Source organism: Dipodomys spectabilis, unplaced genomic scaffold, assembly GCF_019054845.1.
Source record: "Dipodomys spectabilis isolate Male_0828 unplaced genomic scaffold, ASM1905484v1 ptg000004l, whole genome shotgun sequence".
In the NCBI taxonomy this organism is placed as follows: Eukaryota; Metazoa; Chordata; class Mammalia; order Rodentia; family Heteromyidae; genus Dipodomys; species Dipodomys spectabilis.
The window spans coordinates 11166956-11190104 of record NW_024870681.1 but is presented as its reverse complement, the minus strand read 5'-3'; the positions used below and the strand labels follow the sequence as shown (position 1 = coordinate 11190104).

General features: G+C 48.7%; 1 protein-coding gene across 1 annotated transcript; it reads right to left on the bottom strand.

The window, feature by feature from the left end:
• Positions 1-16621: 16621 nt before the first annotated feature.
• Positions 16622-22124, bottom strand: Supt4h1 (SPT4 homolog, DSIF elongation factor subunit). The gene is made up of 5 exons (XM_042693597.1): positions 21997-22124; positions 21096-21202; positions 17733-17788; positions 17477-17530; positions 16622-16990 (listed from the first exon to the last, which is right to left on the bottom strand). Exons 1-5 carry the CDS (start codon positions 22063-22065, stop codon positions 16923-16925), a joined length of 354 nt encoding a protein of 117 aa, XP_042549531.1. The 5' UTR covers positions 22066-22124; the 3' UTR covers positions 16622-16922.
• Positions 22125-23149: the final 1025 nt, after the last annotated feature.

The following is a 23149-nucleotide window of genomic DNA, read 5'->3' as shown; positions in this document are numbered from 1 at the left end:
CCCTTCTGGACGGGCAGGGCTTATAACCCTGAGGTCACGTGGGCCAGATCTCAGGGCGCCCAACGGTCTTGGAGCCCGCCCCCACAACGGGGAGATTAGCCACCCCTCCTTTCCCTGGAGGGGGGGGGTGGGCGAGGGCGGGGAAGACAGACTGACAGGAAACCAGCCCTTGGTCTAGGTATTGGCAGGAGGGGGCTGAATAGACCAGCTCATGTGCCTGGGGCAGGTGGCTTCCGACCACAAGCTGGCTCTTCTTGTGTACTATCAGCTCAGCTCAGTGGGAAGGTTCAAGACTCCAGGACTCTGGATCTTGGGAGTGACCCTAAGAAACTAGGGCTTGGGAGGTGGAGACTTTGGTAAATACCCTACACAAAAAGTCTTGAATTCCAGCATAATAGAAAAGATAGCCTGAGCTCCACCCTCATTGATCTCAGCCCAGGAATCTCTCTGTCCACCTTTCTGGAGGTGGTAAAGGTCCCAGACTGAACACTACAACTCTCTCCTTCCACTCAGTTGTCTTCCACACCCTTAGAGGCACCCCTTCCTGAACTGCAGTCTGCTGTGATGGCCCCTCAACGGGGTATGGAGTCCCACTCAAGCTAGTTGGGCCCCTTGGTACTAGACTAGGTGGTCATGCTTTTTCCCTTAGAGCTGCAGAGGGACAGGAGGGTAGGACAGAGAAGTGGTAAGGAGCAGGGTCCTCAGGGAGGACATAGATGCCATGTGGGCAGGAAAGAAAGGGTATAGTGGAGGGAAGAGAAAGAGACTCAGCCACCGGATGTGGGTACAGGGTCCTCCCACCTGCATGTCACCCCTGCCCCCCCCTTTCCCCTTGGGGAAGGCAGGAAGCTGCCCAGCCCAGGACGCCTGGCTGGGGGAGGGGAGCAGAGTATGGAACTAGAGTATGCTCTGGGCCACACGTTTTCCTCCTGGACTCTCTTAAACAGCCTGCTTGGTTTGAATATCGAAAGGAATGGGCTTGAGGGGGCAATTGCAGAGGGAGGAATGTGTGGGACCCACCTTTCTTGAAGGCCATCACATTCTTCATGGGTCCTCCATCCAAGCATAAACCCATAAGGACTTCAGGCCCAAAATAGGATGGACAGGGAGGCAGGGAAAGGGAACCTGACCCCGCCCCCATCTTCCCCTGCAGGGCAGAAGATTGGTCAATCCTGAAAATCATACTTAGTCTCCTAAAATGGGACAGAGAAAGTGGAGGAACAGCCCCTTCACCCTTAGGATCTGCAGATACAGTTGGGCAGCTTTTCAGCTGGCTGGAAATGGGACCATTGCTCCTTTAAGAGACCACCATCCTGCCTAGAGCCTGGGTGGAGGGGAAGTGGCTGCCTGGAGAGATAAGAGGATAACAATATCAAAGTTGAGCAGTAACCTGGGTTCCTGGATCTCCTATCCTTCTTAGGCCACCCATAGCTATCACTTCAAATGCAACGTGCCCTAGGAAAGGTCAACCAGAGAATGGGAGCCAGGGGGCCTGGCTTTTGGACCCTTCTGTGCCCCCTCAGCATATGACAAGTCAGCCCTGGGTGTTCCAAGGATCATTCTCCAATCCTGTCCTAAAGTGGGGTAAGGGACGGCGGGCTCTGGTTCCTAATGCCTGCTCGCACTTGACAAGTGTTTGGGTTCGATGCTCAAAGACATAACTGACTTCTTTGTTGTGAGAAGAGTCTCCCCAGACTCTGGGTGCTTTCCTTAATACCCATTTGGAGGCTGGAGCTAAAGGGTGGAACTGACAAGGAGTACAGGGTCTTAGCAGCCTGGACTTCTCCAGCTCTACTATAAGAGACAACCGAAAAGATGATATTGCTGAGTCCTGTGAACTAAAAATCCCCCAATTTGGGATCTGGGGTCTAAAAACCTGGTTTCATTACCCCACCCAAACCAAGAAACAGAACAGAACCAGAGACATAATCAAAGACAAAGGAAGGGCAGGGCACTCTTTGACAAGAACACGAAGATAATAGGTGTTGGGGGGGGTTGTGGGGGGGAAGTCATGTGTGATGTGTAGAACGGGATGTAAGCTTGTGGGTGCTTAAAATGCTGCATAGGAAGTCCTGTCTTTGGCTGTTGAGAACCTAATGTGCAGCCTGTGTGAGTGACCAGCAGGTGTGAGGAAAGAGCGGAGAGTGTCTATGTCACACACACACACACACACACACACACACACAGTCTAAAAAGCCCACAGGACCACAGTCAAGGCAGCAACTCAGGCCAACAGCTGCACCTTGAGAAAACTCTCTGCATACTCCTGGACACACCTACCTAATCCTAAAACACACAAGCACCCTCTCTTGAGACTCTTGGTTTAGGAAGGTGACTAGAATGAGTCCTTCTGAAACACTCATGGCTCTGTGAGAAAGGCCTAACTCTCATTCCTATGCCCAAAGCTGTCAGTTGCCTGAGTCCCACAGTATGAGACACCCACCCCATGACAGCAGCCAGGGGCTGAAAGAAGGGGTCTGGATGTCCTCCCTTGGTAGAGGAGAGAGGAGATCAGGTTGATACTTCAAACTCCACCCTCTCAGCAGTATGTCCAGGTGCAGACAAGCATTTATTAGGCAATTTCCACTCAGGTGGCTGTAAAATGTCTTCCAAGGTCTTTTCTGGTTTCTGAAATTGTTTTTTTCAGGGATCAGATTCCTACTGGAAGGAGGGTTAGAAGAAACAGGACAGAAAGAGTCCTTTTCCAGTTGAAAGGGGTGAGAGCAGGTTTAAACTTGGGAGCCTGGAGGGTTCCAGGCTCTTACTTCTGTATTCCCATTTCCATCATACTGACCTTATAGAGGGCTGTCTTTGTTTATTGGGCTTATTTTTATTTATTATTATATTAATTTATTTATTTAGTGTCACCACTGGGGCTTGAACTTAGAGTTTGAGTGCTATCCCTTAGCTTTTTCAAGGCTGGCACTCTCCCAGTTGAACTACAGCTCCATTTCCAGCTCTTGGCTGGTACATGGGAGGTAAGAATCTCATGGACTTTCCTGCTCCGGCTGACTTTGAACCATGATCCTCAAACTCAGCATCCTGAGTGGTTAGGATTATAGGTATGAACCACCAATGCCCAGCTTGTCTATGTGTGTGCCAACCTGAGGTTAGAGACAGGTAAAAGTGAGCCTATGGTGGTCCCAGTGTAAGAGGCAATATGGGGGCATTTTGCGTGTGAGTGCATGAGCAGTTTGTGCTCAAAGCAGGAGCATAGTGTCAGGTCCAATAGGGATATTTGGCTTCTACTTCTAGTAAACACTGAGTGTGAGTGTGTGTACACATATATGCGTGGACATTTATGTATGCGTGTGTGTGTGTGTGTGTGTGTGTGCGCGTGCTACAACAGTAGAACAGACACATACCTCCACTCACCTTCTCACAACATTATAGCAACAAATGCAAGGTCGTTGTACTATTCTGGTAGCTGACAGGTCCCAGGGGGCTGGCAGGTGGCTGCCAGTGGCAACCCCAGAATCACAAGGGACTCATCAGAGACGGCTTCCTGGAGGAAGTGAGTACAGGTAGAAGAGAGTGTAGAAGGAGAAACTAACTGGGCAAGGAGGGAAAAAGAGAGAGAAAATGGTCTTCTGAAGGCTGAAGCCTATAAGGAGAGCTAGCCTGGAGGGCAAAAGAAATAGAAGAAAACCGACTTCCCCTCCAGCTGCAAGCAGAGATGGCAGCCCAGATAACCTGCCTTAAGAACAGACAACAGGAGAGAAGCCACAGAACGAATCTAACCACTCAAACAGGAAGCTGAGAAGTCTGAGAGGCCCACCCTTCAGGGAGTTAGGGTTGGGGCAGGCCTGCCACAAAGGAAGGACACTAAGCCCCTAAAATGTTCAAATAGGGCTAGAACGAATTCAAGTTTATAGTTGCAAATGATGTGGGTCAGCCTGGATCAAGGGAAGAAGATGCCTGAAGGCCCTAAGATAGCCATAGCCCAGGCAGAGGTCATCTCAACATGGAGGAAGAGCGCATCTCACCCCCAGCAAGCACAGGGAGTGTTGAGAGGCCTCACAGAGGCCTGTGGGCAGCAGGTTATTTCCCTCAGCCCCTGCCTGCTCTGCCCAGAAGCCCTCCAGGCTTAATTTCATGCTCTGAGACTCTACTCTGACAAGAGGCAGCTACAGTGCACAAAGGCTCACGCTGGGAGACCACTTTGCTGTGGGGCAGGGTTCTGGCAGGCCTCTCTTAGGGTCATAAGAATGAAAAACATTTTAGCAGGAAAGTCAGGCAGCAACTGGCTCTTGTTCTTAGGGAGAAAACTGAGCTACAAGCCTAGAGAGAAGCAGAGGTAAGTTAAGGTCAACTTCAGGGTTCTTTCCATAGTAGATGGATGGACTGGGTAGAAAGGGAGTGTGGGTGGGAAGAAGGACACACTACTGCCTTGGGAGTGACTGTAACACCAGAAGCATTATCCTATGAGATCTTCTAGGTACACGTGAAGGGAATGAAAGCTCCCTATATGCAAGGGTGCTGGTTTAACCTGCCTAGCTGCACTTGCTCCAATCTTAACTCAGGGGTAAAGGGGAATATAAATGCTTGTTTGTCCAGAACCTACTGTGATCTCTCCCCAGCCCAAGTCCTTACCCCAAACATCAGGACCATCAGGACAAAACTGAGAAATGAAACACTTGAGGTCTAATCTGTATCTTATTATGTACAATGATATCTTTGAGCCAGTCACTAAAAATCTGTCCTGCAGTCCCCTTCCAACCAAAGTTTTATGGATGGATGAGGGACTCTCTCCACTTCCCAGTTTCCACACAAAATCACAGGTCCTTCAGATCCACACGTGAAAAGCATCCCAAGGTATCTCACAAAAAGGAGAGTCTTGGAAGGTAAAGGTTTTAACAGGATTTATTTTATTTTTTTATTTTTGTCTGTCGTGGGGCCTGAACTTTCAGCCTGGGCACTGTCTCTGAGCTCATCAGCTCAAGGCTAGCACTCAACCACTTGAGCCATAGCGCCACTTCAGGTATTCTGGTGGTTAATTGGAGAGAAGAGTCTCACAGACTTTCCTGCCTGGGCTGACTTTGAACCGTGATCCTCAGATCTCAGCTTCCTGAGTAGCTAAAATTACAGGTGTGAGCCACCAGCGCCAAATAAGAATTTATTTTAGTATGATAGGTTAAAAGAGAAAGCGAAAAAGAAAAACATTTTCCTGCTCCCTATGCAGGAAATGGGAGTTAAAGATCCAAAATGGCAGCTGTTACCCGCAGCCTTTATTCCTTCAGACCTCCTGGACACATCTGGCAACCTGTAACTTTTGAGCAATGGTTCCGGGTAGTCAAAATAGGTGTTGCTTAATATTTTAAAATATGGAGGTGTCTTTGGTCCTACCCCCAAAACATAAGGTCAAAAGGTGAGCTTTAGGGATCCCTTTCCTCATATCAGCTTCTCGTCCTGAGATCTCTACCTATTCAGTGCCATGTTTTTGCCATTTCAAAGGAGAGAGCAGTTTTAGATAATGAGCCAGCCCCAACTTAGGTAAGTCTCCAATGCCTGGCAACTTGGCATTTAAATGTAGGGAAGCCTACGTATTAGTTGCTTCCTGGTTCCAAATTCTGAGTCTGGCCTATTTCATATTTGCTAAAAATTGTATAACTTCCCCGTTTCTCCACCTATCTCTCCAGCCACACAAGGACCTGCGTATGCTCTAGAATGTCCCCAAGGGCAGTGGGGTTCAGAGACCTCAAAGAGAAGAGGAAGTAGCCCTATTGGTGTTCTGTAACCTTCTCAGCCATTTGGCAGCTGTGGATCTTCCTAGCTGGCCTGAAGAACAGACAAGGCGGGGTAGTTAGGGAGGGGGCTCTTTAGCCGAATTCTCTTATCTAGGAAAAGAGGCAAAAGGTTATCTATTGCTTTCAACGAACGTAGAGGGTTCCTCAGGCTTAGCTGGAAAAGCAAGTGAGTGGTGGGAAGGGACTGATCTGTGCCGAAGCCAGTGTGGTCTTGGAGTTTCCCTAGGAGGGTCCACAGGCAGCACCCGGTGGTGTGAAAACCTAATTCTGTCTGAGCCAGTGAGGTAAATGGTAATATCCCTATTTCAGAAATGAGGAACCGGAAGCTCAGCGAGATTGTTTCACCTTCCTGAAAAATCAGCCAACTGTCTGCCCCCCCCACAAGGAAGCTCAATTCAAAGTACCCTTGCTCCCCAACCCCCCCGCAAAGGAACTTCTTTTGTGGGGTTCTGTCTCCCTTCACAAACCTAGTGAGAGAATTGGGGGTGGGAAAGGGGAGATGGAAATAGCACTGAGAGGGATGAAGGCCAACTTCCCTGCCCCAGGCTTGTGAGTGAGGGCAGCAGAGGGGGTCTCAATGGATAACTAAATGTTCCACAGAATCTCTCCCATGGCCAGTGGCCACCCAGCCCCATCCTTCAGAGCTTCTAGAAGCAGTGAAATGGGGGAGGGCTGCCAACCGAAGCTGGGAGGCCCAGGCAGGAGCAGAGGCAGCTCACAGCACTGGAGCCGTTAAAAGTGACTCAACCAGAAAGTGCGTTTGAAGCGACGCCCGCTGGGCCCCAAAGCCAAACCTCAAAAAGACGAAGTGAGAGAGAGACACAGGCCTGTGGGGGCTGGGCAGGGGGTGGAGGCCCAGCCCAGGAGCCTGCCTGGCCAAATAAGGGCAAATGCTCTCCAGTGGACCAATAAGGTCCAAGTGGCAACGTCATGGGGTTTGTGGCTCCTGGAGGGGGAGGTGAGAGGCCTGGGAACAAATGATGGTGGGAAATGCAAGCCAGGGGGCCCAGGGGACCTAAAGGTGGTGAACCTAGCTAGGGTGATTTCTAGGCCTTCACCTTCAAAGAGAACTTAGTGCTGAGATCAGTTTACCTGCACCTCCAGGTGTCCCACCCACGGGCCAGGGCTCAAAGAAACTAAAGATTCCCCCCACCACCACCACCACACCTACCCCTGCCCCTGTATGGACACTCCATCCATGTCTGCCATGGAAGAACTCAAGCCCTGTAGTACAAGAGGGGAGAGGAGATGGTCTGTAACACCACTGCAGCCACACCTGCCCCAGCACTCAGTCTTCTCATCTGTGAAAGGGGAATAATAATGGCCAACAGGATGTCACAGGATCAAATGCAACCATGGAAGTAGCCCATTTTAACTTTGGAAATTGCCATGCTGGTTTTTTTTTTTATTACTGTATAAGCACAAGCTCACGAGATGCTTCCTATTCATCTTCTTGACTCCAGTCGAGTCCTTGAAAGTTCTCTTTGCCAGGACACCATGTGATCCACTGCTGGCCCCCGGGATCTACAACAGGGTAGAGAGAGGCTGCGGCGGCCAGAGGATCCTTGGAATCTAAGCTTAACAGAAACAGAAACAGAATAGGGTGATATTGCCCAGCTCCATGGCCTCTCTTTTCCAGCAGAGGCCTGGCTTTGTGGACGATGCCCCACCTCTCAACTAGTGACACCGCCCTCCATCTCCCTGCTTCTCTGGGGTGTAGGGTTGAGGAAGTGAGTCTACCCAGCTGCGTAGAGAAAGTGCTGCTGCTGGACCGAGTGGGTGTCAGCTGGCTTGTTCCAAGGCTTTTGATCACTCCCCTTGCTGCAGGGGTCCTCAGTCCCTGCTAGGACCACTGGGCCAGGAGGAAGCTGCTCAGTGACTGGCTCTCCTTCCTCTCAGAGGACTCTTTCTCCCAAGTATGGATTTGCACCCTCCACACACACACTGCCTTCTGCTATTCAGGTCCCCAGAAAAGAGATGACAGTTAAACCCCCACTTTGGGGTTCATTAGAGTGTGCACTTTCTTCCAGGTACTTTTCCAGGATGGGAAGGTGGCAGGTGTGGGGTTTGGGGAAGGAGGAGTGGCTTTTGGAGAAGAGCTGGGAGCTCCGACTCTGCTATCTGAAGCTGCTCCTTACTTTTCCTCAAGCTCCCTGTGTAGTACAAAGATCCAGCTTTCAGAAAGGAGGTATATAAGAGGGAAACACAAAGAAAAGTCTAGAAATGGGCCTGTCAACTTCCTAGCCGTGTGTGTGTGTGTGTGTGTGTGTGTGTGTGAGTGTGTGTGTGTGTGTGTGTGTGTGTGTGTGCGCGCACGTGCACGTACACACCAGGCCTCAGGCTTAAACTCAAGACTGAGGCACTATCTCTGACCTTTTTTGCTCAAGGCTAGTGCTCTGTCCTTTGAGCCACAGCTCCACATCTGGCCTTGTGGTGATTAATTGGAGGTAAGTCACACAGACTTTCCTGCCCTGGCTACCTTTGAACTGTGATCCTCAGATCTCAGCCTCCTGAGTAGCTAGGATTACAGGCTTGAGGCATCTGCTGCCTGGCTTCCTGACCTTTTCCAAGTGGAGGCCTCCATTTGCCCTGCATGGACCTCGGAGGAAAGCTACTGTTGAAAAGGAAGAATATTAAAACCAAGGGAAGATAATTTCCATCTTAAGATTCCAGAGAAGGCTGGACACTGGTAGCTCATGCCTATAATCTAGCTACTCAGAAGGCTGAGATCTGAGGATCAAGGTTCAAAGATAGCTCAAGCAGGAAAGTCTCAGAGACTCATGTCCAATTAACCACCAGAAAACTGGAAGTAGAGCTGTGGTTCAAAGTGGTAGAGTGCTAGCCTTGAGCAAAAAAGCTCAGGGACAGCATCCAAGTCCTGAGTTCAAGCCCCATGACTGAAAAAAAAAAAAAAAAGATCCCAGAGGAGCGCTGGGAAGGTGGCTCAGTGGTAGAGTGCTTGCCTTGCAAGCATAAGGCCCTGGGTTTGATTCCTCAGCACCACATAAGCAGAAAAAGCCGGAAGTGGGGCTGAGGCTCAAGTGGTAGAGCACTGGTCTACAGCTGAAGAGCTGGGGGACAGCGCCCAGGCCCAGAGTTCAGGCCCCACAACTGACAAAAAAAAAAAAAAAAGATCCCAGAGGATCTGTCGTCTTGGGAAGTTTTTTTTTTTTTTTTTTTTGTCGGTCGTGGGGCTTGAACTCTGGGCCTGGGCGCTGTCCCTCAGCTCTTCAGCTCAAGGCGAGCGCTCTACCACTTGAACTACAGTGCCACTCCCGGTTTTCTAGTGGTTTATTGGAGATAGGAGTCTCATGGTCTCTCCTGCCGGGGCTGGCTTTGAACCGCGATCCTCAGATCTCAGCCTCCTGAGTAGCTAGGATTACAGGCGTGAGCCACCAGCGCCCGGCTGCATAGGGAAGTTTTATCTGTATTCAGCTCTTGTTTCCAAGGATCTTCATGCAGAGAATGGTAGTATCTATAGGAAAAAGCACTAACTCAGGTAGTGTAGAATATAGAAAGTGTGAGTGATCAATCTCTTAAGGTCTGGCTGATGCTGTTTCAGAGACATCTTCATAAACTAGTGAGAGAGTTGGGGTAAGCCATGACTTCCCCAGCCCTGATATTCTGTGATCTGCTCTCATGCTATAGCCTCAGTGCTCCAGACCTGACCCTCACATGGCTGAAGGACCCTCTCTAAACCCAGCAGGCAGCCATATGTTTTTTCTCCAGTCTAAGCCTTATGATCATCTGACCTCAAATAAAGCAGTCTATATCTTTTGGCTCAAAGGAGACTAAAAGAGAGATAGTCACAGATGAGGAAAAGAAGTGATGGCAGATAGGCTCTGAATCCAAGAAGAAGAAAAATAATCAGTCCTGGAAACATTTTACCACGATACAAAAATGGAGGTTTAAGCCAGGTGCCAATGGCTCATGCCTGTAATCCTAGCAACTCAGGAAGCTGAGATCTGAGGATCATAGTTTGAAACCAGCCTGGGGAGGAAAGTCTGTGAAACTCATATCTGCAATGAATCACCAGAAAATCTGTGCTCTGGTTCAAAGTGGTAGAGTGCTAGCCTTGAGTGAAAAAATTCAGGGGCAGTTCAAGCCTCAACACCAAAAAAAAAAAAAAAAAAGGTTTATAGCAAATGTTGAACCATGTAGAGCCTAAGTCACAGTTAGAACTTTATACCCAAATAGTAAAGGAGTAGTTATACCACTCAGGAGGCTGAGATCTGAGGATTGTAGTTCAAAGCCAGCCTGGGCAGGAAAGTCCGTGAGACTCCTCTCCAGTTAACCACCAGAAAACTGGAAGTGGCTCTGTGGCTCAAGTGGTAGACCGCTTGCCTTGAGCTGAAGAGCTCAGGGACAGTGCCCAGGCCAAGAGTTCAAGCCCCATGACAGACAAAAAAAAAGGAAAAGAAAAAGAAAAAAAGTAACAAGAGGCTGAGAATGTGGCTTAGTGGTAGAGTACTCGTCTAGCATGCATAAAGCCCTGGATTCGATTCCTTAGTACTACACAGAGAGACAAAGCCAGACATGGTGCTGTGGCTCAAGTGGTAGAGTGCTAGCCTGGAGCAAAAGCAGCTCAGGGATATTGCCTAGGCCCTGAGTTCAAGCCCCAGGACTGGCAAAAAGAAAAAAAGAAAAGAAAAAGAAAAGTAACAAGGCTGGGACTATACCTCAGTGGTAGAGCATTTACTTAACATGCATGAGGTCCTGTATTCAACCTCCCAGCAACACACACACACACACACACACACACACACACACACAACATAATCTTACAAAAAATGAGAACAGAAAGATTAAAATACAAAGTCATGGGGCTGGGAAGGTGGCTCAGTGGTAGAGTGCTTGCCTTGCATACATGAGGCCCTGGGTTCGATTCCTCAGCACCACATAAGCAAAAAGAAAAAAGCTGGAAGTGGTTCTGTGGCTCAAGTGGTAGAGCGCTAGCCTTGAGCTGAAGAGCTGAGGCACAGTGCCCAGGCCCAGAGTTCAGGCCCCATGACCGGACCCAAAAAATAAAATAAAATAAAATACAAAGTCATGGTGCCTGAAGGAAAATATTTGTTTTGATATATTTATGTATGACAGATGCATTGCAACACTAATTTTGCATTAATGCAAGGGGGTAAAATTCTTGCTACACCAACCTAGAACTTATCTAGAGGTGGTCAACTGTAGATAATGATAATCCCTTACAAACAGTAGTGTTTAGCTCTCAAAATGCTTTTTCTTTTTTTGTCATAGGGTTTGAATCTGGGCCTAGATGCTGTCCTTGAGCTTCTTTTTGCTAAAGGCTAAAGCTTTGCCACTTGAGCCACAGCTCTACTTCTGGATTTTTCTTAGTTTATTGGAGATAATTCTCACAGATTTTCCTGTCCAGGCTGGCTTCAAACCATGATTCTCAGTCTTTTCAGTAGGTAGGATTACCAGTGCTGGACTCAAAATGCTTTTTATTAACATGCAAGTATTTGATTCTCACAACTACTTTAAGACAGGAACTACCTCCCCACAACTGACCCACAAAAAAGAAAAAAAAAAAAGGCAGGGACTACCAATTATACCTTTAAGCAAATTTTATTTGAAGCCAACACACAGAAAAGTGAAAGAAGTCATATGTAACAAATGTTCAGAAAGTGAACTGATCCACATAACCAACATCCTGATCAGGAAACAGAATGTAAGTCAGGCACCAGTAGCTTACTTACACCTGTAATCCTAGCTACCAGGAGCTGAGATCTGAAGGTCGTGGTTGGAAGCCAGTTGGGGCAGGAAAGTCCATAAGACTCTTATCTCCAATATAATCACCAAAAAGCCAGAGGTGGAGCTGTACAGAACAAGGCTTGAGCACAAGTTAGGGACAGTGTCTAGATCCTGAATTCAAAGCCCAGGACTGGCATACACACACTCACTCTCTCTCTCTCTCTCTCTTCTCTCTCTCCCCCCCCTTCTCTTTCTCTCTCTCTCTCTCTCAGAATGTAAGCCAGCCCTACAGGTCCCCCTTACAACTTGTTCCATCCTAATGTAGGTACTATTACCTTGCCATCTAGTATTATAGCTATTGTTGAGAGAATTACTTATAAAAGTCACAGAGGGGGCTGGGAAGGTGGCTCAGTGGTAGAGCGCTTGCCTTGTATGCCTAAGGCCCTAGGTTCGATTCCTCAGCACCACATAAGCAGAAAAAGCCAGAAGTGGCACTGTGGCTCAAGTGCTAGAGCACTAGCCTTGAGCTGAAGAGCTGAGGGACAGTGTCCAGGCCCAGAGTTCAGGCTCCACAACTGGCAAAAAAAAAAAAAAAAAAAAGTCACAGAGGATGGGCACCGATGGTTTATACCTGTAATTCTAGCTACTCAGGGGGTTGAGATCTGAAGATCATGGTTCAAAGCCAGCCCGGGCAAGAAAGTCTATAGACTCTATGAATCTATGAGACTCAGGCCCGGTTGTGGGGCCTGAACTCTGGGCCTGGGCACTGTCCCTCAGCTCTTCAGCTCAAGGCTAGTGCCCTACCACTTGAGCCACAGTGCCACTTCTGGCTTTTTTCTTTTTGCTTATGTGGTGCTGAGGAATCGAATCCAGGGCCTCAGGCATGCAAGGCAAGCGCTCTACCACTGAGCCACCTTCCCAGCCCCTCTATGAGACTCTTATCTCCAATAAACCACCAGAAATACCAGCAGTGGCACTGTGGCTCAAGTGGTAGAGCATTAGCCTTGAGCTGAAGAGCTGAGGGACAGCACCCAAGCCCATAGTTCAAGCTCCAAGATCAAAAAAAAAAGTCACAGGGCTGGTGATGTGTAGACAGCAGGACTGGGAAGCAGGCACTGTTCTTAACTGGATATCTGCTTCCATCTGTGTTCCACTAGGGTGCTATAATCAGGCTGCTATGGAGGAAAGTGGGGAGCAGGAAAACACCAAAGTTGGGACATATGAGGCACAGGTCAGCAGGTGCCTCAGAGCTGTTGGAATAGAAGATGCAACCTGGGGCAACTAAGGAAGGGATGGCTTCATTCCATTTGCTCTGCAGGAGCTCCTTGAGTAAGCCCGAAGGACCTCTCCCTGGGCTATTAACCTCACTGCCTCACTTCTTTTGGCTAAATTTAAAGTTGGGGACTAGAGGTGTTAAGAGCAGAGTGGTTGGCGTGGTTCAGTGTGTAGGGGACACTATGTTGACTTTGAGGAACAGAAAAGAGTAGAAGGCCAATCCCTCTTCACAGTGGCTCTGTGCAGCAGTCATAAAGAGAGCAAAGCTGCTGTGTTTGGGGGTTACAGCAGCCCTAAACTGGGAATGGGCACATAGTTCTTGGTCTGGGGCTCTACTACTTAATCATGGCTCCTCATTGCTAAATAAGGTTGTTCATTTGTCCCAGGGGTTTTTATGAGGATTAAATGAAATGTCAAAGCCCTTTGTTAACTGCAAAAGTCTTTACTAATACTAAACATGAAACAAATTACCAAAGTAAGACATTTTAGTCCATCTTAACCATTATCTACCTGCGTGTGTGTGCATGCGTGCACGTGTGCGTACACATACACACATGGGCATGTGCCTACATACATGCATGCATGCTGGTACTGGGACCTTGAACTCAGGGCCTGGAGTTGTCCTTCAGTTTAATCACCCAAAGCTGGCACTCTGACTTGAGCCACTTGGTGGCTAATTGGTATTAAGAATCTCACAGGGAGCCAGGCACCGGTGGCTCACGCCTGTAATCCTAGCTACTGAGGAGGCTGAGATCTGAGGATCATGGTTCAAAGCCAGCCTGGGCAGGAAAGTCCGTGAGACTCTTATCTCCAATAAACCACTAGAAACTGGGAAGTAGAGCTGTGGCTCAAGTGGTAGAGCACTCACCTTGAGCTGAAGAGCACAGGGACAGTGCCCAAGGCCAGAGTTCAAGCTCCGAGACTGACCAAAAAAAAAAGAATCTCACAGGGCTGGGAAGGTGGCTCAGTGGTAGAGTGCTTGCCTTGCATGCATGAGGCCCTGGGTTCGATTCCTCAGCACCACATAAGCAGAAAAAGTCAGAAGTGGTGCTGTGGCTCAAGTACTAGAGCTCTTGCCTTGAGCTGAAGAGCTTAGGGACAGCGCCTAGGCCCAGAGTTCAGGCCCCACGACTGACAACAAAACAAAACAAAACCTCATAGACTTTTCTGCCTGGGTTGGCTTTGAACCAGGATCCTTAGATCTTAGACTCCTGAGTAGCTAGGATTATAGATGTGAGCCACCAGTACCCTGTCTTGCTTCTCTTTTATACACACACAGAGATTAGATTCTGGATGAGGGCCTGAATGAAAACTGAATAGCAAGATTGGCTGGGAAGGACAAACTAGGGGCCACACAAACAATGAGGTATCAGTCCCCAATCGTAGTGGGCCCAGCTTGAGCTTCGGTCCTTACCGGCCCATAATCACTATTCTTTTTTTTTTTTTTGTCGGTCGTGGGGCTTGAACTCTGGGCCTGGGCGCTGTCCCTCAGCTCTTCAGCTCAAGGCGAGCGCTCTACCACTTGAACTACAGTGCCACTCCCGGTTTTCTAGTGGTTTATTGGAGATAGGAGTCTCATGGTCTCTCCTGCCGGGGCTGGCTTTGAACCGCGATCCTCAGATCTCAGCCTCCTGAGTAGCTAGGATTACAGGCGTGAGCCACCAGCGCCCGGCCCATAATCACTATTCTTGGGGAAACTGCTTTTCTGAGACCAGAATACCCGGACCTTAGCTTAATCAGCCATCAGTCCTTGCTTGGGCTGGAGGCTGCAGCCATCAATGCACTGCTACTTAGCCCCTTCATTTTTGGGAGACTCTGCCCCTACAGTTTTTGGTAGAGAGAGTAGGTAATACTACCACTCATTTCTCGTCTTGCCTAAATTGAGTCTGTCCTGTTGAAGAGAGGGAGGCGACTTATGCATCTGAAGGAGATCAAACTACTCAGTAAGAGGCCAAGAGGAGCTCTTAAGACCCTGGGCAGATTCAACCCCTCACCAGCTAGAATAAGACAGACACACTAGGCAGCAGAGAGCCCTTATGGCTGGAATGCAGGGCTTGGGACCTTCTTCCTCCCAGGCCCCACTCACCCTCAGAGAACCTGGAACCAGCAGGGGGTGGGATTGTAGCGCTTTATTGCCTAACTGGGCTGCAGAGTGGCACCAGAGAAGATTCAAGAACGAGACAGGATAAGAAATGGATTCCCAAGCACCTCCCCAGGCCAAGGGGCTGCAACAAGCCCCCTCCCCCCACCATCAGCAGCAGCTTTGTCTTTTGCTTCCGGAGAAGTTGACAGTTAGGACCCAGCTAAGTGTGGGGCTGTGGTTATTTGTGCAGCTCCCCTTGCCTCCCCTCCCCACAACTGTTTCCATTCTCACCAAGCAACCACGTCCGGGTCAGACACACAGGACAGCAGCTGGGACTTTCCAAGGGACTTTTTTTCACAAAGCCAGTGAAAGTTTGGGTGTTGGCTTGTCCACTCTAGGCAATCCTAGAGAGGCCTTCCCTCCAGAAAACTAAGGGAGGTGTTGGGGGCCACTGACCAAGGCTTTCAGACTGATACTCCTTCCTCAGAGCTTGACAGTCCCAGCAAAAATGGTTCTTGTTTGAACGGACAGCTGGCCAGTCCCGTTTTCATCCTATGGGCCTAGGGGAGGACAAGGTAGGAGGGGAGACCAATGCAGGGGAGACAGCACCTCTTTCCATCCTCCAGGCATAGCCAACTGACTCACTAGCAACACCAGGTGGCAGTGAGACACACAGCCCTGTGCAGGAGCCTCTGCAGCGCATGAGCTCACGCTAGTCCTGGTTATGCCCCCCCCAACCCTCCCACCCCCTTTGTTGCAATTATGTTGCCATCCTCAGATCTCAGCCTCCTGAGTAGCTAGGAATATAGGCATGAGCCACAGGGGCACGGCCATTATTAAAGAATGAATACACCAATTTTTTTGTAAGTTTGTGTGTATGTGTGTGAGATACTGGAGATTGAATCCAGGACCTCACATGTGTTAGGCAAACAAGCTACCACTTGAGCTACATTGCCAATCCCTTTTTTGTTGGTCATAAGGCTTGAACTCTGGGCCTGGGTGCTGTCCCTCAGTTCTTCAGCTCAAGGCAAGCACTCTATCATTTGAGCTACAGTGCCACTTCCAGTTTTCTGGTGGTTAATTGGATATAAAGAGTCTCACAGACTTTCCTGCCCGGGCTGGCTTTGAACCATGATCCTCAGATCTTAGCCCAGCTCTCCCAATCCCTTTTGTAAGTTTTTTGTTTCTGGTCTCAGCCACAAAAGTGCCAGGGTTACAGGGGTGTGCCATGTCTCATCCTTTGACTTTTTTAACAGGATTTTTCACATAAGTTTATTTCTACTTATAAAGAGCAGGGTAGCTGGGAGCCGGTGGCTCACACCTGTAATCCTAGCTACTCAGGAGTCTGAGATCTGAGGATCTCTGTTCAAAGCCAGCCTGGGCAGGAAAAGACCATGAGACTCCTATCTCTAATAAACCACTAGAAAACTGGAAGTGGCACTGTGGCTCAAGTGGCAGAGCACTTGCCTTGAGCTGAAGAGCTGAGGGATCAGCACCCAGGCTCTGAATTCAAGACCCATGACCAACAAAAAAAAAAAAAAGAAAGAGCAGGAGAAAAGAAAGTACTAAACAGGGCCAAGAGACAAAGGGCACAAAAGGCTATGACCATTAGGCACACCAGACCATCACAATGAGGGGCTACCTTGCCACAATATACCATCCTTCCTTGGCGTATAACTCTGGATCCACAGTCAGGCCACAGGGCGTAGAAAGGCCTCTATCATGCTGGTATGATTATAGGGCAAAGGAACCCTCATTGGCCTGGGCAAAATGGAGAGTGAGGCAAGGCATGTGTTATGGCTTTAAGAATTTTCCAAGAGTTTATGTTTATTGGATTTGACCCATGGGCAAGCATACAGCAAGCCCTTCAACAAGTAGAAAAAACAGTATCTTCCTTCAGTTGAGGCCATGAGAATCCACCATTCCAAGCCCTCCCACTCTACCAGTAGTCCACGGCCCAAGGACAGGATCCGCTATTCTTTGAACAGTCTGATGATTCGCAGAGTTGAGGAGCAGGGATTTTGAAGCTCTGTCTGTTCAGATTCCGTAACAAAAACAAAGCAGAAGCAGAAGGTGGACAGCAAAGATGTCAGCAGTCCTGCATCTTGCTAGGTCTTTATAGCAGTGTCTCTGGATTTGTAGGCCACTCCTCGACTTTTTAGCTCCCGTACAATTCCTGTAACAGGAAAAGAAACAGTTCCATGAGATAAGTTTCTGAAGGATAAGCAAAGCCCTCATCTGCACCTTGAAGGACTTAGGCAAGTCTGTGAGAGTCTTATCTCCAATTAACTACTGAAAAGCTGGAAGCTGAGTTTCTTTGGCTCAAGGCTAGCACTCTACCACTTGAGCCATAGAAACTGAGGCCCAGAGTTCAAGCCCCAGGACTAGCATAAAAAAAAAAAAAAAAAAAAGCTGGAAGTAGCTGTTTGGTTCAAGTGGTAGAGTACCACCCTATCTCTGAGTTCAAACCTCAGTACTCCACCCCCAGTGAGGTTGTAGAGCCAGAATTCCAGGGCCAAGTTATTTATAATCTCTGTGTAGCTCAGTTCCCTCAGCTGTAAAATATAGAACCTCATGAGAGTTATGAGGAATGATGTTAACTCACATAAAACAGTAGCTCACTAGAGCTTGATACAATAAGTAGAAGTTATGATTTTATTACCTTGGGGCAGGCGACCAGTGACTGACACAGCATATACACCAGGCTTAAAGTTACCTAAGAAAAACAAGAAGGGAGATTGCAGCAGGAGTGAGTTAAGGCTAAAGACCAAATGGAGGCTGTTAACCCTGAGTGAAAAGCCATCACTTCTTTTGGTGACAGGACGATGCTTCCTTATCTGTCCTTCGGTCTCATCTTTCCCACACTAAAGCCACATATTCTGCTGTAAGCCAGGAAAAGGAAAAAGGGAAACACTTACTAACTCGCTGCCACTTGGAGACCCAGCTGTCCTCTGGACTCATCATTGCAATGATTCTAGGGAGGGAAAATAAACAGAGGGTGGGCATGAGACTCCTCTGCTGGAAAGGAAGGAAGCTGCTCATCAAGCCAAAGCATTCTGGGAGAGGAATCCTAAGAGAAAGCCAGGCCTTGAGTCTCCACTGGAAAATAGGCCTAATGCTGGGAAGGGGCTGACTCAGAAGTAGTGAATAAAGAGTCTTCATTGTATGTCATTATTCCTGCTAGTAAAAAGCCAGATACCATCCCTAAAAGACTATTTCACTAGGATCAAAATCACTCTTAGTCTACAGACTTCCCAGATGAAACAGCTTAAAAGTGGACGGCCAATGGCTTATGCCTGTAGTTTTAGTTCTAGCTACTCAGCAGGCTGAGATCTAAGGATTGTGGTTCCAAGCCAGTCCAGGTAGGAAAGTCTGTGAGACTCCTTTTTTTTTTTTTTGTCAGTCATGGGGCTTGAACTCTGGGCCTAGGTACTGTCCTTCAGCTCTTCAGCTCAAGGCCAGCACTCTACCATTCGGGCTACAGTGCCACTTCCAGGTTTTTCTACTTATGTGGTGCTGAGGAATTGAACCCAGGGCCTCATGCATGCAAGGCAAGTACTCTACCACTGAGCCACCTTCCCAGCCCCACTTCTGGTTTTCTAGTGCTTAATTAGAGATGTAGGGGACTTTCCTACCCGGGCTGGCTTTGAACCACGATCCTCAGATCTCAGCCTCCTGAGTAGCTAGGATCACAGGTATGAGCCCCCAGCGCTTGGCTCTGTCAGACTCCTTATCCTCAATTAATCACCAGAAAACTAGAAGTGGAGTTGCGGCTCAAGTGGTAAAGCATTAGCCTTGAGCAAAAGAGCTTAAGGACAGTGCCCAGGCCAGCCCTGAGTTCAAAGTTCAAGCCACATGACTGACTCTCCTCCCCACCCCCCAAAAAAGAAAAAGCTGAAATCATAGTGTTTAGTACAGAGAATAACACAGAATAGGCATTTACTCTTCTCATTATCCTAAAAGACCCTCCCAGGTAGGTTTTATTCCACAGCTAGGGGAATAGAAAGGCTATTCAAGGCCTAAAAGCTTGCTACTTGAGTAAGATGAATCAGATGCTAGCAAAAATTACATTAATTAAAATTACAATAATTAAATTAAAAATTACATTAATTAAATGCTTACTGCTTTCTATATCAGGTCTGTTTTAGGAGCTGACATTTGCTGGTATTTCCCACATCCATACCTTGTTCTCTGGGCAGCTATTCTGGAGATTCTCAGATCTCTCTTCCCAACCAAATCCTAGGTTTTTACCATGTGCTTTAAGTGGAACTGAGCTCCCCTCCTGGAGTGACAATCTATTCTTTTAGCCTCACAGTTGGTTCACAATCAATCTGTCTAGATATATACACATATTATATATATTTTTTGGTTGGTCGTGGAGCCAAAACTCTGGGCCTGGGCGCTGTCCCTCAGCTCTTCAGCTCAAGGCTAGCGCTCTACTTGAGCCACAGAGCCACTTCTGGCTTTTTCTGCTTAGTGGTGCTGAGGAATCGAACCCAGGGCCTCATGCGTGCAAGGCAAGCACTCTTACCACTGAGCCACCTTCCCAGCCACTCACAATCTATTCTTTTAGCCTCACAGTTTGTTTCCCAAAGGATTTAATCCCAACAGATTTTTCCAGAACATAAATAATTCACTCCATTCCATGCCTTTGTTACAGTCACTCTCTTTATTTGGATTGTTCTTTTATTTCGGTCATGGGGCTTGAACTCTGGGCCTGGATGCTGTCCCTGAGCTTTTGTGCTCAAGACTAGCCCAATACCAATTTGAGCCACAGCTCAACTTCTGGCTTTTTGGTAGTTGAGGACTCTTATGGACTTTCCTGCCTGAGACTGACTTAAAGTGTGATCCTCAGATCTCAGCCTCCTGAGTAGCTAGATTACAGGTGTGAGCTACTTATGCCCAGCTGGAATGCTCTATTTCTGGAATGTAAGTTCTATGTCATCTCAACTTTCTTAAGAGATCCTGGTGCTTTAAGAAGAAAGAATATGCTGGGTGCAGGTGGCTCATGCCTGTAATCTTAGCTACTTGAGAAGCTGAGATTTGATCACATTTCAAAGCCAGCCCAGCAGGAAAGTCCAAGAGACTCTGATCTCTAATTAACCAACAAAAAGCCAAAAGTGGAGCTGTGGCTCAAGAGTTAGAGTGACACCCTTGAGAAAAAAGCTTAGGGATGGCACTGGCCCTGAGTTCAATCCCCAAGGACCAGTACAAAAATAAAAAGAGGAAAGGATGCTACCTCCTCTACTTCTGGCCCAGATCATCTATCCCAAATCTGATCTGCGAGCACTTAATCTGCCTACTATTTAAAAACCTAATATGCTCTAGTACATGTAATTCCTTAAACTCAACAATAACAAAAAAAATTAGGGCAAAAATGAATATACACTGAGCTCACAAAATAACTAACATCAGCGCTTAGGCTCAAGTGGTTAAGAGCACTCCCTAGTTTAAACCCCAGCACTGCAAAAAAATGCAAACAGCTGGGCGCAGGTGGCTCCCGACTGTAATCCTAGCTACTCAGGAGGCTGAGATCTGAGGATTATGGTTCAAAGCCAGCCCAGGCACAAAAGTCTGTCTTTATCTCCAAAAAACCACTCAGAAAACCGGAAGTGGCACTGTGGCTCAAGTAGTAGAGCACTAGCCTTGAGCTGAAGAGCTGAGGGACAGTGCCCAGGCCCAGAGTTCTAGCCCCACAACCAATCCCCCCCCCTCCCCCCCAAAAAAGCAAAGATATGTGACATTGGGCTTGGGGCACAACTCAGTAAAACCATGGGTTCAATCCCAGCATGACAAAAATATTTTAAACCATTTTTTTTTAAGTCAGGTACCAACAATTTACGCCTGTAATCCTAGCTACTCACGAGGCTGAGATCTGAGGCTCACCAGCTCACCATTTGAAGCCACCCTGGGTATGAAAATCCATGGGACTTTTCTCCAATTAACCAGGAAGTGGAGCTGTGGCACAAGTGGTAGCAAACCAGCCTTGAGCTTTAGCCCCAGCACAGACATAAAAAAAATTTTTTTTTAGCTTTCTTTTTTATCATGTTAAATCTTTGAAGTTAAAGAACATTATCAATTTAAAGCACTTTTCAAGTTTCAACAGCTTGAAGCTGTTGCCTACTGAACTGAATGGACAGGAATAGACCATCACAAAATAACTTCTGAAACAACGGGGATTATGGCCTTAAATTAAATGCCTGGTACACGTTTAGTTCCTGGGGATGGGGTGAGGGTGGGGCAAACTGACACTGATAAATGAATCAATGAAAAGGGCTTACCCATCAAAGGAAGAGCTGGTGCAGTCATATACCATTTCTCTGTTACCCTTCATTTGTAGATATGCATCACAATTATCACATCCATCGTATTCAAACTGGTCTATAGTCTGGGAAGAAAATTAAAGAAGAAAAAGGATAAGGAGAGATGAGAAAGCTTCTTAACACCTGGGTCCAATCAGCTTCTTGGTTATCTAGGTGATAATTTCATCAAGGCCTCACCTGAACTCTGCCCTCTCTTATTCCTACTTTTCTTTCGGGACTCGAACTTGGTATCCGAGGCTTGTTTTTGCTCACTGGCTAGCGCTCTACGAGCTAAGCCGCGCCTCCAACCCCTGACCTCTTCTTTTCTCTAGTGTCCTCAGGGTCAGGCAGATTGCCATTGCCTTTGACTCTAGCCTTTCGGTGCCAGAGCCAGACCCGTGCTCACTGCTGAGGCTCTACAGGCAGAGAAGGACGCTCGGCAGATCTACTCGCGTTGCTGCGCATTAAACAAAGGCTTGCTAGCTGCCCACTTCCCTGCCAGTTCCCAGGGTCCTAGTCCTTTACTGCTATTTTTTTTTCCTGCTGATCTTGGGGCTTGAACTCAGGGCCTGGGCGCTGTCCTAGAGCTTCTTTGGCTCAAGGCTGGGGCTCTACCACTCGAGCCACAGTTTCATTTCTGGCTTTTCTTTTTTTTTTTTCTGATTAATTGGAGGTCAGAGTCTTACGGACTCTGAGGCCCGGGGTGGCTTCGGAACGCGATCGTCAGATCCAAGACTACTAACTAGCTTGGATTTCAGGCCTGAGCCGCCGGCGCCAGGCTACGGTCCTCTAGGATCTCTCCCCTGGCCCCAGCCCAGCTCTACCCGGTCTCCTCCACCGTTCCTCTCCCCATCGCCCCTCCGGCCAGATCCCCGGGCACCTTGACCAGCGAACACAGCAGACACGCCCGCAGATGCCGCAGATCCTTCGGCACCGTCTCCAACGCCATCTTCGGGGAAAGGGAGAGAAACAGCTGGAGAGCCAGTCACACCGCCGGAAGTAAACAGCCAATTACCCAGAATGCCTGACGCGGCTGGGTGTCTCGCACTTCCGCTTCCGGTTCAGAGCTGCGCCTGTCCCCCTCCACCCCCCTCCACTCCTCCACCCCCCCTCACCCCCCCTGCCTGAGGAAATGGTTTCTCCCGCCGGCCGTGTGGGCGGGGCCGGCCTGCAGCCACCTGGCTGGCGGGCCGGCGAGCGGGCGCCACCTGGGCCCGCGCGGGCGAGGCAGAGACAGCCTTTGGGTCCTTGAGGGCGGGTCGGCGCGGCGCGGCGCGCTCTGCGCCTGCGCGGGAGGCCGGCAGCCCTGGCCGGTGGCGGGAGCCGCAGTTCTGCTCCGCGCCATTTGATGTAGACCGTTGCGCACGGATCGCTCTCCGCTTAGCCTTTCCCCCTGCGAGGCTAGATTTTTCTTTCGATTTGGGTGAATCTGTGCCTTTGTGTGTGTGTGTTGTCTTTCTTCCTCCATGACACCCTATAGAAAGCTCTCTTTCAAAACTGGGCACCCGACCACCAGCACCCTTACCAAATAAGTCTTCCCAGAGAAGCAAGAGAGGCCGTGCAGTGCGGAGGTAGCACAGTCCCCCGCTGATCCGGGGCAATGCGTGCGGGCCCAGCACCAGCTCTCTGGGCTCGTGGGCAGAACATGGGTGTTGATCTGAACTGGAGCTCTGGGATAGGAAGCTTCAGTCCCTGTTCTGTCTGTCTAGTCTGTCTCCTCTTGATGGAAATGCTTTCTTCAAGGCAGGCCTGCTTCGGGTTGGCTATCTCTTGCTATGTCCAGATGACATCCGTGACTGGGATTTGGAGTTTTTTTTCTCTTTTAGTCCGTCATTTTTTTTTTAGGTCGGTGGTGGGGCCTGAACTCTGGGCCTGGGCGCTGTCCCTCAGCTCTTCAGCTCAAGGCGAGCGCTCTACCATCTGAGCCACAGCACCACTTCCGGTTTTCTGGTGGTTAATTGGAGACAAGAGTCTCATGGGCTTTCCTGCCCAGGCTGGCTTTGAACTGCGATCCTCAGATCTCAGCCTCCTGA